Here is an 18,719-nt window from a genome sequence, read left to right on the forward strand (position 1 = left end):
TCTAGACCTCTGGTTCTATTTTATTCATCAGTTTATTTTGTTCATTAGATTCCCTGTTCTTTTACCTTGATTTTTAGTTTCAATTATTGATACATATGTTTTTATTGCCATTCTATTGTTTATATTTTTGGTCTTTCCCCCCTCCTCCTTTTTCTTTTCATCCTCTTCCCTCTCCTCCTCCTGCTCCCCCTCTCTCCCTCCTCCTCCTGCTCTTCTTCTTCTCCCCCCCCTTTCCCTCCTCCTCCTGCTTTTCCTCTTCTTCTCCCCCCTCCTCCCCCCCCCCTCCTCCTCCTCTTTCTTCTTCTTCAAGAATACCCTTCAATGTTTCATGTAATACTGGTTTGGTAGTGATGAACTCCTTTAGCTTTTTCTTGTATGTAAAGCTCTGTAACTTACCTTTAATTCTAAATGGCAGCTGAACTGGGTAGAGTATTCTTGGTTCTAGGTCCTTGATATTCATCATTTTGAGTATTTCTTAGCACTCCCTTCTGGCCTGCAAATTTTCTGTTTAGAAATTAGCCAAGAGTCATATGGTTGATCTCTTGTAGGTAATTAACTGCATTTCTCTTACTGCTTTTAAGATTCTCTCTTTGTCTTTTTCTAAAAAATATATTTCTCTTCATTTTCAGAGAGAAGGGAGAAGGTGTGTGAGAGAGATAGACACATCAATGATGAGAGAGAATCACTGATCTGCTGCCTCCTACACACGTCTTACTGGGGATTGAGCCCACAACCTAGGAATGTGTTCTTCAGTGGAAATTAACCTGGAACTCATCAATCTCAGATCCATGCTCTATCCACTGAGCCAAACCAGTTAGGGCTACAGACTAATAATCGTTAATATCCTCATCTTAATTGTTAATATCCTCATGGTAAAGATTGCAGTATCCATCGGCATATGATGATGGACAGATAACCAATATGCCAGATAATCAATTCAGGTAGGTAGAAAGCTTGGTGTACTTCCTTCTTGTTAGTAAATGAATGGTTACACTATGATGGGATGAGGCTGATTATTCTACATCTCAAATGTCTTTATTGCTTCCTAACACCTAGGTCTCCAATGCCACAGACATATTTCAGTTCCCTGTCATTTCCCCCTACTAACTTGGTGGGCACCCCTATAGCCAAATTCACACCATGATGGAGAGAACTTTAATGCTGATCATTGAACCCTCTGATTTAAATTCCTCCCTTAGTCATACTTCACTGGAGATAGAAGCCAAAATTCCACAGCTTCAAATGGGAGGCTCAGGTGTCTGTGAACTTTCAGCCAGCTCCACCCTCAGAGAGCCCTGGCCTCCCTCACACTGGTGTCCTACACATTGAGATTGACTTCAGCTTCACCTGACACCACAGCTTCAGGCTTCAGAGCCTTTAAGGGCTTGCTTTCCTCTGTTTGGGGTCTCCCCATTGGTCTTTTGAAACTTTTCACCCCCCTCTCCATCCTCCAAATTTCAACTCCTCTTTCAGAGCGACTGGATTCTCTCCTTCATGAACCTTTTCTTTTCCTAACATTAGCACAGGAAAGGGTCACTTTCTCATGCTCTTAATCTAAGTGACAGGGCAACCACGTTGAGACTTATTTAATTCCATGTGTTTGTGCCTTGCTAGACTGTGAGTACCTAAGGCTTAGAGCATGTTTTACAACCACTTTCCCACCTTCAGATTTAGTTTAGTGTATCTGAATTCTATGACAGGATTCCATGAACTTAGGTGTGGAGGACATGCTTGAGAAGTGTTTTCCATATTCTGAGATCAGGAGATATTAGGGTGTCAGGTTACAGTTGTAAGAATGAAATAGAACGGAATGAAAAAGGCACAAAAGAAAGTATTAGAGTGTGTCATACATAGTGAGAGTACATAAATAATAATTTCATGGTTCCCTGTGTTCACTCATGCGTGTGTGTGTGTGCGCGTGCGCGTGCGCGCATGCTTAAAAATGCTGGGTGACAATGTCAAAGGCATGTCTTTTGTTGGGGCACAGTAAAAAAAAAAGCTGGAATTTACCAAAACTAAATGCAAGGACAGCTCAAAAGGTCATTTCCTGATAATGAGGGAAAAATAACAGTGAAAAGCCCAGTTGAGAGCCCGCTGCAGAGAGAAAAGGGAGCCAACGTGTGTACTGAAGATACCTCTGACTCAAGGGACCACACACTGACTGGAACTTCACTGCTCCGCTGGCCTCATCACACCGTCCTCCCCAGCCTCTGATCTAATTGTGATTCCTGCACCTATGCCATGTTTATTAGACCATCCTGGTGTTTATATGGCTCAGTGGCATCTTTCCTTTGCTACTTTTGGCTTTGAGTTTAGATCTCTTTTGTGACACAACTGATGGGAGGGCACTAGTCCTGGTTCTGTTCCTTGTTAGCATACAAATTATTCCGAACATTTTTTAAAATCCTGCTAATGCCACAACAATTGTTCCCCTTTCTTCACATATTTACCTCTGAGAATATGATATCATGGCATACATTTCATTGTACTGGGCCTTCTTTCTATAATGTGAGGTCAAATGAGCAGGGAGCTCACTCACTGACTTTGTTCCTTTATGCAGTTTTATTAATGTGTGCTTTTATATGGAAAAAGTTAAGGAATGAAATATTCATAATATAAAAATGGCAGGGAACATGAACATGGTTAACTATTGTGTATTCAAATATTGGCATTAATAAAATTGGAAGAAAATTGAAAAAGAAGAGAAAATCCCACCTTCCCCCTACAAAGCTTTGATCACATCAATATAAACCTCTAATGCCAGATATGTGGGCAAGGATGTAGAAATAAAAATACAAAAATATACTTTTAAAAGGCAGTGGAGTAAGCAGTATCTATAGTTATAATTTCTACCTATATAAACATAAATAGATTATGCTTAGAAAATGGATAGTAAAGATCATTAATTGAATGCCAAAGTCTGTTTTGCCAAGGTGAAAGATGTAGAACTGTTTACATTAAAAGTAATGGGAGAAAACACAGACATGATAGAAATGACAGACTGATAGAACTGACCACACAAAATTAATACATTTTCATTCATTCCCCAAAATTGACCTATACACATATAGAGAAATTCTATATGTGTATAGGTCAAATAGCACTGTTTTCAGGACAAAACGAATTTAGGATACTAAATGTATTAACTATGTATTCGCCTGTCTAGCAAACAGATATGGCAGTATCTCAGCTCTGAGCTGGCCTGGTTAGGCTCTCAGGTTACCTCAGGGAGAAATTCTGGGATGCCTTCCTTGAATCTTCCCTCAGCATCCGCTGCACTCTCAGACTCACCTGGATGGGGCTCTGGAAGGAGGGACCCCTTGTAGAAGTCTGAATTGCTCCATGGATGGTTAATGTGGGAGACTGAAGCTCTGTTCTCAGACAAAAGAGAAGGAAGGAGTCAGGCACTATTCTCAGAGTCAGAATTAAGACTCCGAAAGAAACAAATATGTTCTTTTTCAGCCTAACTTCGTACATGTTGTGAGTGTGCCTCAGAGGATGTATTATTCCTCCTTTATCTGCTCATTAGATACCTGTTAGCATTGTTGCTGCCACTTCAGGGCACTCAGTTTCCCTGTGGGCCACACCAGTGTGAACAGAATGGAAAATGTTCCTGCCGATTCTCTGTTCCTGAGGGACCATGTTAGAAGTTAAGTGAATCTTGTTTTTGTTACTTCTTCTTTATGATTCTCTTGAGGTCTCATCTCCCAGCAGCTTACCCAACTTTGAATTACATTTTCTCTAAAGTCCAAGACCATGGAGACTGCCTTGACTAGGAACCTTAGATTTTTCAAAGCACTGAATTGTTGTGAGGCACAAGCCATGGCACAAGCCATGATACCTCCAGAAAATTGCAATTTCTGTCTTCTACAAGGGAGAGGACTGTGTGACTTTGCCAAATCAATAATAAATTTCATACTTATATCAGAAGATAAGAGCTGCTATTTAGTCCCACATTATAAGACCTTTGTTAATTATGAGACATAATTTTATGTTTTCTAATCTGGGTTTAGTACCTTATATGCATTATTTGATTTAAAGTTTATAAAAGTCCTTTCTCTGAAGTGATAAAATTATCAATTTCATTCTCCATTGCATAAGTGGGCTGAGGAAGTTTAGTGACCAAACCAACCTTATAATCAGAGTAAGGTGTTGGTTAGAATCTGTCACGATGCTTTCAGTTCTCAAACTGTGCAGTGGTTCCCAACGAGGGAATATCTGAAGGTAGGCTGCTAAATATTTACAGTACACAACACAAATAATTATGTCACATTTAGAAGGTAAATATTCCTAGTCTAGATGAGCCCTTCTTCAAGTTCACAGTGCTTATTATTGACTTAAAAATAACATTGATAGGTGTTTCATCACCAAAAGGCTTTATTCAGGAAAAAGAAAGTATTGCAATCCATGCATGCAGACATGCCAATCCGAATGCACACTCTAGCCTGTGTGCCAAGATGGAAGGCTCCTTATGGAGGGGAAAGGAAGAGGTTAGGGGAAATTAGAACCCTAGAATTTTATAAACATTGAGTTCTTCCTGTAGGGCTTTCCTGATTCCTATAGTGTGAGAAATTCCATTAGTGCTATCTCTTCCAATAGCCCCTCCTGACTGGTTATGGTTGCTGAAATTCCTGTTAGTCTTTATCAGTTATGAGTAACCCATGATTGTAGTTCAAGTACAGATACTGATTAAGCAGGTGCTGGTGGACCTGGGGCATCTGCATTTCTCAAATGTTCTAGGAAAATGCTGGTTTTCAGGTCCTGATCTGAGGACCACTCTTTGAGTAGCAAGTTTGGACCTGGTGTAGAGTAAGGGACAAGTAGTTGTAGGCCATCTTCACCAAAAACTGTGTTTGCTTAAGATTTTGAAAGAAAGATGAACAGTCATGCACTGCTTAACAAACATGTATATGTTGAGAAAAGCATGCATAAGTGACTTTGTCATTTAGGACACATCAGAAAAAGCAATTATACAAACGTAGACCGAAACCTAGGAAAATTACATAATCCTGAAAATACCACCTTAGACAGCATCATTAGCTGAAGACAGAAAAAGGTGTTGATGGAGGGGAGTCAGATATGGGAGGTTACCAGGAAAAGCTCAGTAAACAGGATAAGGTTGTCATGCAGGTTTAAGTAATTATCTTTTGCATTGATCTGAGTTTCTAGAAATAAGATCACTGCCTCCCCATTCCTAGAACAGGCTCAGACAGCACCCTCCTTTGTGGACTGTGAGCTCAGACAGGATTGCAAGGGTGCCTGGAGCATGAGGCTTATGCAGTCAGCTAGGCTGGTACAGATTGGAGGGGAGTGTTTGCCCCAGGAAAGATGGCCTTGGTTTTGATGTGGCTTTTTCTAAAAATGTTTGGTTGTAAGACTTCTGTTCAGCTGTTTTCAGTGGGATATTAAAGTTTGTTGCTGTATAATTTAGTTGTTATTCCAAGTCCTGGCTAGGAGGAGGACAGAGCAACTTCTGCGGCCATCTTCCTCAACACTTCTACTTTACATCTTCGTGTACACATTTCTTTCTTTAAATTTCACTTTAATTTAACCATTTGTTCTTTTAACTTCCATTCCTTCCAATTTTTTTCAAGTTCTCTTTCAACATATAAGATGATAATTTTAATGAGTCTGTGTTGGACATATATGTGTGTGTGTTTATTAGAAAGAAATTCAGATAAAATGTATACACATGTACGCATACATACACTTCTTACCTGTGAAGGAGTTCTTAGACTCACCAAATATTTCCAATTATTTTATTTATTAATGAAATTGATTGCATTAAGTTTATCACATCACATAATCACCAGAAATAAGGAATCAGAGGATTAGAGTAATTACACGTAATCTTAATTTCTGTATGGCTCCTTTAATTCAGAAAAATTTGTATTTTAAATATGTTCAGTTTATTTCATCCAAAAATTCCAATAAATTATTTGAAATAAAAACAATTTGTTAGAACAAAAATGAATTCAGTAACATTGTGGATACAAAATGAATTATAGACATCTGTGGTGTCTAATAACAACCTGTCAGAGAGAAACATTAAGAAAACAATCCCATTTACAACTGCATTAAAAAGAATAAAATACTAGGAGTAAACATAACCTAGGAAGTGAAAGACCTGTACACTGAAAATTATAATATTTTGCTGAATGTTAATGAAGAAGATGCAAAAATGGAAAGGTATACTGTGGTCATAGTTTGGAGGAATTAATATTGGCATCATTCATGCTAAAAGTCCAGGATGCCAAACCCAGATTTAATAATGGATCTAAAGGAAGTGTCTACATCTCTAAGAAATATAATTTTAATCAGTCAGGTTGGAAACTTTTGGTCAAGCACCAGTAATATAATCTGTCACATGGGCCCTCTCCATCCCTATAGAAAGAAGAAATCTTTATGATAAAACCTTCTTGTTCTCTCCCAAAAAAGAGATGTCAAGACACCCTGCCCCCCCCCCCAACACACACACTTCCTTTCTTTTCTGTTACTGAGAGCTCCTTTAAGCTACTGTTTTGTTTTGTTTTCTGCAAAAACCTTCTTCTTTTGTACAATCCTTGAGAAATTTCTCTTAGTTGTTAGATGGGATGATGTCTGATTCATGATTCACTTAATAAAGCCAATTAGATCTTTAAAATTCTATACTGAATTAGAAAAATGCTTAAAGCAATCTATATCAATTCAGGGCAATCTTTATCAAAATTCCAATGTCATTTTTCACAGAAATAGAACAGACAGTTCTTAAACTTGTAGAAGCTACAAAAGATCCTGAATAGCCAAAGCATTCTTGAGAAAGCAAAACTAAGCTAGCACTACCATGCTCCCAGGTTTCAAATTAGATAAAAAGCTATAGTACTTAAAGCAGTACAGTACTAGCATAAAAAGAGACTCTCAGATCAAGGAAACAGAAAACAAAGAGCCCAGAAATAACTCCATGCACATAAGGAATAAGGAGCCAAGAGTACCCAGTGGGGAAAGGGTAGAATCTTCAATAGCTCTGTTAGCTCAGAATGTCACATATGCCTCATTTCCCCTTTGTCTCTGTACCTCTCATGTATGTATGTGTGACTGGACTGCTTCTATGCTGGGGATGGGCCCTGCCCCAGCACAATCAGGAACTTTCAAGTGTCAGGTGACCTTCAGATCCTTGACTGATCCAGGAAAGATTTCAAGGATGAATCCAAGTGAGAATAAAGCAAGTTTTATTCAGGAAGAGACAAAGAAAGAGGCCTGGGCATGGGTGACACTAGAAGAAAAGTATCCACATAAATGGACCAATTGGAGAGTGAGTTGTGCCAGTGGTCAGTTAGTTCCAGGGATATTATGTGTGTTCAGAGTGGAAGGCGGGGGGGTGGTGTCTACAAGTGCTGTGGCACCAAATTCTGACTCTGCCTTTTGGGTGGGAAGGGGCCTTGTTCCTAACAGGGTTGTTGTGGAAGTGACATGGAGTTTGTCCCCCTTGGCCACCTTTCTATTTGTGGTGTGAGTTTTCATTGTAATGATGGTATAATGAGCTTTGGGTTAGGTCTTTGGTCAATTTCCTTCCATCTTGAAATGATGTGGTTCTAGTCATCCCTTGTTGTTGTGACCTGTAACCACTGCAGGGGGTTTCCTGCCATAAAATGTTTTCTCTTTGATCAGATGGGGGGGCTTTGGTTTCTTTCCCTCCTGCCTCATATCCATATAGAAGCCACTGGGACATATATACTTGATAATCAATGTTCCCAGGCATTATTCTATGAATTCTGGTCATGGAGTTGAACAAGGTAATAAAACTAGGAGGTTAGTCATAAATCCTAGCAGCACGATACCAGTATAAATACCTAGCATTAAACTTTTGATGCATGAGGCATCAGTTTCAAAGATATCTATGTCAAATAGTCCCATTGCCAGCTTTATGACAAGGCTACTAGAGAAATACCCAAGTCACTCCTCCCAACTCAACCTATTCCCTCTGTCTCTTTCCCTTCTTCCTCCCTTCCCATTCTGAGACCTTCAGATGGGTCCCTTCGGATGCTGTGTATCCTCTGGGACACATGAGTAATGAACCTTGTGATTTCACATCCCTCATGATGCAATTATAATAAGGACCACAAGAGCCCATCCATGCACAATATTGACTGTTGTCTGAGGAACAAGTAGCAGGGCCCAAGGCCAGTGTCCAGGCATTTTCAATATCATTACCGTCAATAGGCTGAGGCTTATAAAGAACAATGATAGAGGCAACAACATTATTTGGAAGAGCAATTAGAGTACTGATATATAAGGAAAGAGAAACATGAAAGTTAAAATTGAGGTGGCAGATTTTTCTGTAGTGAAATTATATAAATAGTGTGAGTAACCAAGCAAAGTTTTTCCAACATGAATAATACAACTTATGACTATTCTATCTATAAAATAAGAACAACTTCCTTACAATGATGTAAGTCATTTGAGAATAACTTAACCTTCAGAAATCCATGTTGTCCATGAAATAAACTGGAGTTAGCATTCTGATTAAGGTTGGAAAAAGTATGTTAGTTTAGAACAAAGGAGAAATGCAAAATTGTCTGTATAATAGAGGTAGCAAGAAGTGTAATAAAATGGTTACTTAAATTATATAGAAAAGTTAAACTCAAATAAATGGCAATTCTGGGAAATAAATAAAAGAAGCAAGTTTTACAAACACAATCTGATTAAAGGAGCTTAATTTCTGGCTTTCAGTCTTGAAGCCATGAAATCAAGTGCACTTTTTCAGACTCAGCAGAGCTGTTTTTTTATTGCTGCCATCCCAAAGAATCTTCTCAGGGCTCCTTTTATGTCCTTGTTCCTGAGACTGTAGATGAAGGGGTTCAGCATGGGTGTGACCACAGTGTACAACACTGAGACTGCTGCACTTGAGTGTGAGCTTTGGGTAGCAGCAGAGCTGAGGTACACTCCTAGGCATGTACAATAAAATAAAGAGACAACTGAGAGGTGAGACGCACAGGTAGAAAATGCCTTATACTTCCCCTGAGCTGATGGGATTGCACGTATGGAGGACGCTATCTTAGAGTAAGAGTAAATGATACCAACGAGAGGACCACCACCCAGTAGCACAGCTGCAAGATACAGCACCATGTTATTAAGAAAGGTGTCAGAACAGGCAAGTTGGGTCATCTGATTGAGTTCACAGAAAAAGTTGGGGATTTCCAAGTCTGAATAGAAGGTAAATCGCAACACCATTAAGCTTTCTAACAAGGAATGCAGAGACATGATGATCCAAGACGCCAGAACCAGCAGTCCACACAGCCGGGAGTTCATGATGACTGTGTAGTGTAGTGGGTGACAGATGGCCACAAAGCGATCATAGGCCATCACGGTCAGGAGGCAGTTGTCCAGTCCTGTAAATAGTAGGAAAAAATACATCTGGGTTATGCAGCCTGCATAGGTGAAGACTCTGCTCTGTGTCTGGATGTTCCACAGCATCTTTGGGATGGTGGTGGAGGTGAAACAGATGTCTATCAAGGACAGATTGGAGAGGAAGAAGTACATGGGTGTATGGAGGTGGGAGTCTGAGATGACAGCCAGGATGATGAGCAGGTTTCCCAACACAGTGATCAGGTACATGGAGAGGAAAAGCCCAAATATTCGGGGCTGCAGCTCTGGTTCCTCTGAAAATCCCAGGAGAAGAAATTCTGATCCTCCTGTAAGATTCCCTGGTTCCATGAGGTGGGGGTGACTTCCAAGAAAGAAGAAAGGATCATGAAGACTTTTCATACAATCTAGTGTTACTCACGTGGCTCTAATGTTAGTGTGTGTCCTGCAGTTACTGTAGCTTCAGTATTTTGGTCTGGGTTTGGTTCCACCTAAAACCTTCCTGTGTCATTTCAGAGTAGGAATTTTTGTCCCATTCTGCTTTTGACGTAAGATGTCAGGTATACTTTAGTTTGAATGGGAAAATTTTCATGCATTTCAGGAATATGAACTGAGTGATGACAGTGGTTTCAGCATTGTCTGGGAGGTTAAGTAGAGGGTGCTGAAGAACAAAGTCTGGGGAAAGAATATAGAAGCAAATAATAGAGCCGAAACTGGTTTGGCTCAGTGGATAGAGCGTCAGCATGTGGTCTGAAAGGTCCCGGGTTCGATTTCAGTCAGAGGCATGTATCTTAGTTGCAGGCGCATCCCAGTAGGGGGTGTGCAAGAGGCAGCTGATCAATGATTCTCTCTCATCGATGTTTCTAACTCTCTATCCCTCTCTCTTCCTTTCTGTAAAATATCAATAAAATATATTTAAAAAAGAAGCAAATAATAGAAATATGTGAATACTAGTCAATGGTCAAAGCTGAGAACACCTAGTTTAGAACAGCACTTCTCCAATTTCAATGTTCCTATGCAGTCCCCAGGATTGGGGCTCAAATGCAGAATTTGATGCAGCAGGTCTGGAGGGCTCAGAGACTCTGCATTTCCAACAAGCTCCGTGGTGGAATGGTGCTGCAGGTCCTGGCCTGAGGACCACTCTGTGATTGGAAAGGCTGTGGTTCTGTGTTAGAGTTGGCTGCAGGTAGTTTTAGGTCTTTTGACCCAAGTATTGTTTTGCATGGAGTTTTAAGGAATATCTATTCACTCATTCTAGAAACAATGATGAAATATTGTTTTGTTATATAAGGGTTCTTGAGTGACACATAATAATACTGAAAAACGATTTGTAGCAGGTAGAATAAGAACCTCTAAAAGGTATCCACATTCTAAATCCCAGTACTTTAAAATACGTTATTTTTATAGCAAGGGAAAATTAGGTTGGCAGATGGAACAGGTTGTTAATTGGTTGACTTTATTTTATTTTTAAAAATATATTTTTACTGGTTTCAGAGAGGAAGGGAGAAGGAGAGAGAGCTGAAACTATCAATGATGGGAGAGAATCATTGATTAACTAACTGCCTCGTTGGGATCAAACCCGAAACCCTGGAATGAGCTCTTTAATTCTTTATTGTTTAAAGTTTTACACATGTCTCCTTTTCCCCCATTGAACTCTCCCCAGCACTCCCACTCCCCAGCAGATGCCCAGCTTTTTTTTTTTTTTTTTTTTTTTTAAATCCTTTATTAATGAGGGTAAGATGGTGGAAGAATAGATGGGCGGATTCTGAGCCCTCTCCCGAAGCAGAAAGAGAGAGCAACTGAGGGTCTTGTGCTGTGAGTGTTTATTGGCAAGCTGGGAGACAGCGAACACCAGAAGAAACTGCTGGGGGGCTGCTGACAGAGGTGCCCCTCACAGGGAAGCACCCACGCGGGCTGTGTCCCTGCCCGGAGCTACCTACCGGCTTGGACGGGAAACCTCGCCATCTTGAGAGGAAGATAGGATCGTGTCAGAGGCCTGAATATCCACAGCCGCAGCGACCACCAAGCATCTGTGTCCCCCAGAACGCGGATCCCAAGCGGCACGAACACTTGCCCTCACAGGATTGCCCCACTGCTCAGCGAAAAGGTCAGATTTCACGGGGAGAGGGTGGAGAGCGCTCACGGCGAAAACAAAAAGCCTGTGCGCACAGAGCGCGCTCCCGGAAGCTGGAGGACAGGGGTGGTGATTACAAGTAGAAGCCCCCGCTGTTGGGCGGTTGTCACCCTTGAAAGTGGATGGGGCTCCTAACAGGGGAGATATCTAAAGAGCAACACATTTGGATCCGGCTCGGAGGGATATCGGAGAGTTGCGGGAGATTGCAGTTGCTCGGACCTGCCCCCTCCCCCCCTCCATAGTTCCAGCTTCAGAGAGGACGGAAAAAAAAAAAAAAAGCTGGAGAGGCTTTAGAGTCTGGGAAGTCAACCTAGAAACACTGCCCCCAGAGGCTAATTCACAAATTGACTCTAGTGTAATAAAAACAAAGCGAAACCTGCCTAAAAATCAGGACTGGATCATAACAATAGAGGAAGCGAATGACCTTCATTACTGCTAATTTTAATTAAATTTTTAAAATTTTATTATTATTTTTTTTTAATTTTTAAATTTTTGTTTTTTACTTTTTTTTTCATTATTTGCAACGTTTACTCAAGAAACTATTTTTTTTTCTTTTTCCTCACTTGATTTTATCTTGATAATTATTACATTGTATATGTAATCAACATTATTACTACTACTAATTTACCTTTTTCATCTTATTTTCTTTTGTTTATTTTTATTATTTTTATTCCATTTGAATATATATATATATATATATATATATATATATATATATATATATATTTAATTTCAGGATTACTGTTCTACAGTCTTTATCTATCCTTCTTTCTCCAACGCTTTATTCTATCTCAACCCTACCTTTATGCCCTCACCCTCTTTCCAATCTTTTCCTTTGATACCCTGTTTATCTTAACCCTTTCCTGCTCTAGATTTCCCCCATTCCATCTGTCTACCCCCTCCTAAAATTTCACCCTACTTGTATATATCTAATTTCCAACTACCTGCTCCAAACCCATTCACACCTCCCTCGCAATTGTCCTAAAAACAAAACAAAAAAAAACAAAACAAAACAGTCTTACTCTCTAACTCTTTGAAGTTGTATGTTGAATGTTAACTTTACTGAAGTTGTATGCTTTTCTTTTATAAGATTGATTTGCCTATGCTTTTTGTTTGATTGTATGTTTTTGTTAGCTGGGTTCTAGTCACCCTTATTGGTGGTTATTAATATCGCAAACACATTTCGATTCTGTGCCTTGTGTGTTGTACCTGGTTGTGTTGTATTTTGTGCCTTTAAATCAAAGCAGGAGAGAGAGAACTACACAACCAGACATCATAGATCATGGGGAGACCAAAAAACAGCCCGCATATGAAAGAAAAGCAGGCTTCACCAGAAAAGGAAGTAAACGATATAGAGGCAAGCAACCTACCAGAGCAAGAATTCAGAGTAACGATCTTAAGATGGCTAAAAAGAATGGAAGACAAATTTGACAATTTGAGTAAGACCCAAGAGGAAATGAAAAAAACCCAAGAGGAAATGAAGATGACTCAAGATGAAATGAAACATGACATCGCTACTATGAAGAACTCAATAGAAAGCATCAAGAGCAGACTAGAAGAAGCAGAGGATCGCATCAGTGAGCTAGAAGACAAGATGGAAAAAAATACCCAATTAGAGCAGCTTCTAGAAAAAAAAATTAAAAAGCAGGAGGAGAGCCTACGGGAGCTTTGGGACAATGCAAAACAAAACAATATTCGAATAATAGGGGTTCCAGAAGGAAAGAAAACCGAGGTAGACATGGAAAATGTATTTCAAGAAATAATGACAGAAAATTTTCCTGAGATAGAGAAGAAAAAACCCACACAAATCCAAGATGCTCGCAGAGTCCCAAGCAAAATGGATCCCAGAAGACCGACGCCAAGACATATTATAATTAAATTGGCAAACACCAATGACAAAGTTAGAATCTTAAAAGCAGCCAGAGAGAGACAGAAAGTTACATATAAAGGAACCCCCATCAGACTAACAACTGATTTCTCAACAGAAACTTATCAGGCCAGAAGGGAATGGGATGAAATATACAAAGTCATGCAAAGAAAGGGTCTGAATCCAAGAATACTTTACCCAGCAAGACTATCAATCAAAATTGAAGGGGAAATCAGGAGCTTCACAGACAAAAAAAAAGACTAAAGGAATTTATCTCCACCAAACCAGCAATGCAAGAAATGCTAAAAGGTCTACTGTAAAAATAAATAAATAGGAAGCGAAGAAGGAACACAGGGGTATAGAATAAAAATGGCATCAAATGAGTACCTATCATTAATAACATTAAATGTAAATGGTTTAAATGCTCCAATCAAAAGACATAGGGTAACAGATTGGATAAGAAAACAAGACCCATACATCTGTTGTCTACAAGAAACCCACCTCAGAAAAAGAGATGCACACAGACTGAGGGTGAAGGGATGGAAAAAGGTTTTCCAGGCAAATGGAAATGAAAAGAAAGCTGGGGTAGCAATACTTATATCTGACAAATTAGATCTCAGAGTGAAGGACATAACAAGAGACAATGAAGGCCACTTCATAATACTAAAGGGAGCAATCAAACAAGAAGAAATAACCCTGGTAAATATATATGCACCCAATACGGGAGCACCCAAATACATAAAAAAACTGCTGGAGGACATTAAGGGAGAGATTAACAGCAATACAATCATAGTAGGAGATTTTAATACCCCACTGTCACCCTTCGACAAATCATCCAAACAAAAAATCAGCAAAGAAATATCAATCCTTAATGACTCACTAGACCAGATGGAATTAATTGACATCTTCAGAACATTCCACCCCAAAGCCACAGAATATACATTCTTCTCAAATGCACATGGGACATTCTCAAAGATAGACCACATTTTGGGACATAGGCAAAGTCTCTTCAAATTCAAGAAGATAGAAATCATATCAAGCATCTTCTCAGACCATAATGGCATAAAACTGGAAATTAACTACAATAAAAATAATCCAAAGAAATCAAACACATGGAGACTAAACAGCATGCTATTAAACAAGGACTGGGTTACCAGAGAAATCAAGGAAGAAATTAAAAACATCCTGGAAACAAATGACAATGAAAACACAACAATCCAAAATCTATGGGACACAGCAAAAGCAGTTTTGAGAGGGAAGTTCATATCCTTACAAGCCTATTGCAAAAAACTAGAAAAAAGTGTAACAAATGATCTAACTCTACAACTCAAAGAGTTAGAAAAAGAGCAACAAGAAAAGCCCAGTGTAAGTAGAAGGAAGGAAATAACAAAAATCAGAGCACAGATAAACGACATAGAGACCAAAGAAACAATACATAAGATCAACAAAACCAAGAGCTGGTTCTTTGAAAGGATAAACAAGATAGATGGACCTCTAGCCAGACTAACCAAGAAACAAAGAGAGAGGACCCAAATAAACAAAATCAGAAATGAAAGAGGTGAAATAACAACAGACCCCACCGAAATACAACGGATTGTTACAAAATACTATGAACAACTCTACTCCAACAAACTGAACAACCTGGAGGAAATGAACATATTCCTAGAAAAATATAATCTTCCAAAACTCAATCAGGAAGAATCTAAAAATCTCAATAAACCAGTGACTTGGGAAGAAATTGAAACAGTCATCAAAAAGCTTCCAGCAAACAAAAGCCCAGGGCCAGATGGCTTCACAGGAGAGTTTTACCAAACATTCAAGGAAGAACTAAAAACTATCCTCCTCAGACTATTCCAAAAAATCCAAGAGGAAGGAACACTTCCAAATTCCTTCTATGAAGCCAGAATCACCCTAATACCAAAACCAGATAAAGACAACTCAATGAAAGAGAATTACAGACCAATATCCCTCATGAACATAGATGCTAAAATCCTCAACAAAATTCTAGCAAATCGACTCCAGAAGAGCATCACAAAGATCATACACCACGACCAAGTAGGATTTATTCCAGGAATGCAAGGATGGTACAATATCCGCAAATCAATAAACGTGATACATCACATAAACAAATTGAAAGATAAAAATCATATAGTCATATCAATTGATGCAGAAAAAGCATTCGATAAAATCCAACACCCTTTTCTGATAAAAACTCTTAACAAGGTGGGAGTACAAGGATCATACCACAACATAATAAAAGCTATATATGATAAACCCACAGCCAACATTATACTCAATGGGCAAAAACTAAAACCATTCCCTCTAAGAACAGGAACAAGACAGGGATGCCCACTCTCTCCACTCCTGTTTGACATAGTACTGGAAGTACTAGCCATTGCAATTAGACAAGAGGAGGAAATAAAAGGCATCCAAATTGGAAAAGAAGAAGTAAAGTTATCCTTATTTGCCGATGACATGATATTGTACATAAAAAACCCAAAAGACTCCATTAAAAAACTAATTGACTTAATAAATGAATTTGGTAATGTAGCAGGATACAAAATTAATGCCAAGAAATCCATGGCTTTTCTATACACCAACAGAGAAACTGCAGAAACAGAGACTAAAAAAGCAATTCCATTTACCATCGCACCAAAAAAATTAAGATACCTAGGAATAACTTTAACTAAGGAAGTAAAGGACCTATATGGGGAAAACTACACGACACTGAAAAAAGAGATAGAGGAAGATGTAAGAACATACCATGTTCATGGATTGGTAGGATCAACATCATCAAAATGTCCATACTTCCTAAAGCAATCTATAGGTTCAATGCACTCCCCATTAAAATACCAAGGACATATTTCACCGACCTAGAAAGAACTCTCCAAAAGTTCATTTGGAACAATAAAAGACCCCGAATAGCCACAGCAATCCTGAGAAAGAAGAGTAAAGTAGGAGGGATCTCAATACCAGACTTCAAACTATATTACAAAGCCACTGTTCTCAAAACAGCCTGGTACTGGCACAAGAACAGACATATAGATCAATGGAATCGAATCGAGAACCCAGATATCAACCCAAATCACTATGCTCAACTAATATTTGACAAAGGAGGCACGAATATACAATGGAGTCAAGACAGTTTCTTCAATAAATGGTGTTGGGAAAATTGGACAGACACATGCAAAAGAATGAAACTAGATCACCAACTTACACCATTCACAAAAATAAACTCAAAATGGATACAGGACTTAAACATCAGACAGGAAACCATAAAAATACTAGAAGCATCCACAGGCAGCAAAATCTCAGACGTATGCCAAAAGAACTTCTTCACTGATACTACCCCTAGGGCAATGGAAGCTAAAGAGAAAATAGACAAATGGGACTACATCAAAATAAAAAGCTTTTTTACAGCAAAAGAAACCATCAACAAAACAACAAGAAAGCCCACAGTGTGGGAGAACATATTTGCAAATGATACCACTGATAAAGGTTTAATCTCCAACATCTACAAACAGCTTATACAACTAAATAAAAGGAAGATAAATAATCCAATTAAAAAATGGGCAATGGACCTAAATAGAACATTTTCAAAAGAAGACAGAAGGAAGGCCAAAAGGCACATGAAAACATGCTCAAAGTCACTAATTGTCCGAGAGATGCAAATCAAAACAACAATGCGGTACTATCTCACACCTGTCAGAATGGCCAACATCAACAAATCAACAAACGACAAGTGTTGGCGAGGTTGTGGAGAAAAAGGAACCCTCGTGCACTGCTGGTGGGAATGCAGACTGGTGCAACCACTGTGGAGAACAGTGTGGAGTTTCCTCAAAAAACTGAAAATGGAACTCCCATTTGACCCAGTAATCCCACTCCTAGGAATATATCCCAAGAAACTAGAAACACCAATCAGAAAGGATATATGCACCCCTATGTTCATAGCGGCACAATCTACAATAGCCAGAATTTGGAAACAGCCTAAGTGTCCGTCAGCAGATGATTGGATCCAAAAACTTTGGTACATCTACACAATGGAATACTATGCGGCCATAAAAAAGAAGGAATTCTCATCATTTGCAGCAAACTGGATGGAACTGGAGAACATCATGCTAAGTGAAATAAGCCAATCAATGAAAGAGAAACACCACATGACCTCACTCATTTGTGGATAACAAAGAGCATTATAAACTGATGAACCAAAAGATAGATATAGAGACAGTATATCAACAAGTAGACTGTCAAATTACAGCGGGGAGGGGAGGAAGATCTGGGGGAGATAATAGATCAACCGAAAGACTTTTATACATGCATATAAGTATAACCAATGGACACAGAACTCTGGGAAGGGAGGGGATGTGTGGGAGGGAGGGTGGGGGGCAAAAAAAAAAATCAATAAAATATATTAAAAAATAAATGAAAAAAAATAAATAATTAAAAAAAATAAAAAAAAATAAATAAAATTTACCTGGAAAAAAAAAATAATATTGTAATAACTAGATGGTATTAGATGGGTTCCAGATTTATTGAAGTGATCACTTCCTAAAATATACAAATGTCAAATTAATTTGTTGTATATCTAAAACTAATATAAATTTGTATGCCACTTGTAATTAAAAATAATTTTTTAAAAATAAAAATATAGTTAAATTAAAAAAAAAAAAAGAAAAGTAAAAAAAAAAAAAAAATCTTTTATTAATGAAAGTATCACATATTTGTCCTCAATCCCCCATTTCCATCCCAAACCCCTCCCCCCTTCATGTCTCCATTTCTTTGTTGTCAGTGACCACTGGTTAGGCTGATATGCATGCTTATAAGTACTTTGGTTGATCTTTCCCCCTTTCTTCCACCCTCTGCTACCTTCCCTCTGAGGTTTGACAGTCTGATCAATGCTTCCCTGCCGGTTTTTTTAAAAAAATATATATTTTATTGATTTTGTACAGAGAGGAAGGAAGAGAGATAGAGAGTTAGAAACATCAATGAGAGAGAGTCATCGATCAGCTGCCTCTTGCACACCCCCTACTGGGGATATACCCGCAACCAAGGTACATGCCCTTGACCGGAATCGAACCCGGGACCTTTCAGTCCCCAAGCCGACACTCTATCCATTGAGCCAAACCGGTTTTGGCTCCCTGCCTGTTTTTGTTAATCAGTTTATGTTGTTCATTATTTCCCCTAAATGAGTGAGATCATGCGATATAAGAAATACACTTATAAGAACCAAAAATGAGACAAGCAATAATGGTTATGCTGAAAGGCAAATGAATCAGTCTATAGTGAGTTTCTTTCTGGGCCAACAGTTCTTTTGAGTCCCAATTTCAATGTCAATCAGTTCCTTATGTGTACATGTCAGCCATGGTATTTCAGTTC

The 18,719-nt window shown here is 38.8% G+C and overlaps 2 protein-coding genes across 2 annotated transcripts in view; both read right to left on the reverse strand.

The window, feature by feature from the left end:
- Positions 1–18,719, reverse strand: part of LOC311623644 (olfactory receptor 7A10-like) — a gene marked incomplete at both ends in the record, with an annotated part of 162,645 nt that overhangs the window by 99,780 nt on the left and 44,146 nt on the right. The window lies entirely within an intron of this gene.
- Positions 8,726–9,693, reverse strand: LOC311622598 (olfactory receptor 7A17-like; the record flags this gene model as incomplete). The annotated part of the gene is given in 2 exon segments (XM_084883856.1): positions 8,726–8,788; positions 8,791–9,693. Coding segments are annotated over 2 exon segments (966 nt in total).

The sequence above is a fragment of the Pipistrellus hanaki genome, assembly GCF_964339955.1.
Source record: "Pipistrellus hanaki genome assembly, chromosome: 5".
NCBI lineage: Eukaryota > Metazoa > Chordata > Mammalia > Chiroptera > Vespertilionidae > Pipistrellus > Pipistrellus hanaki.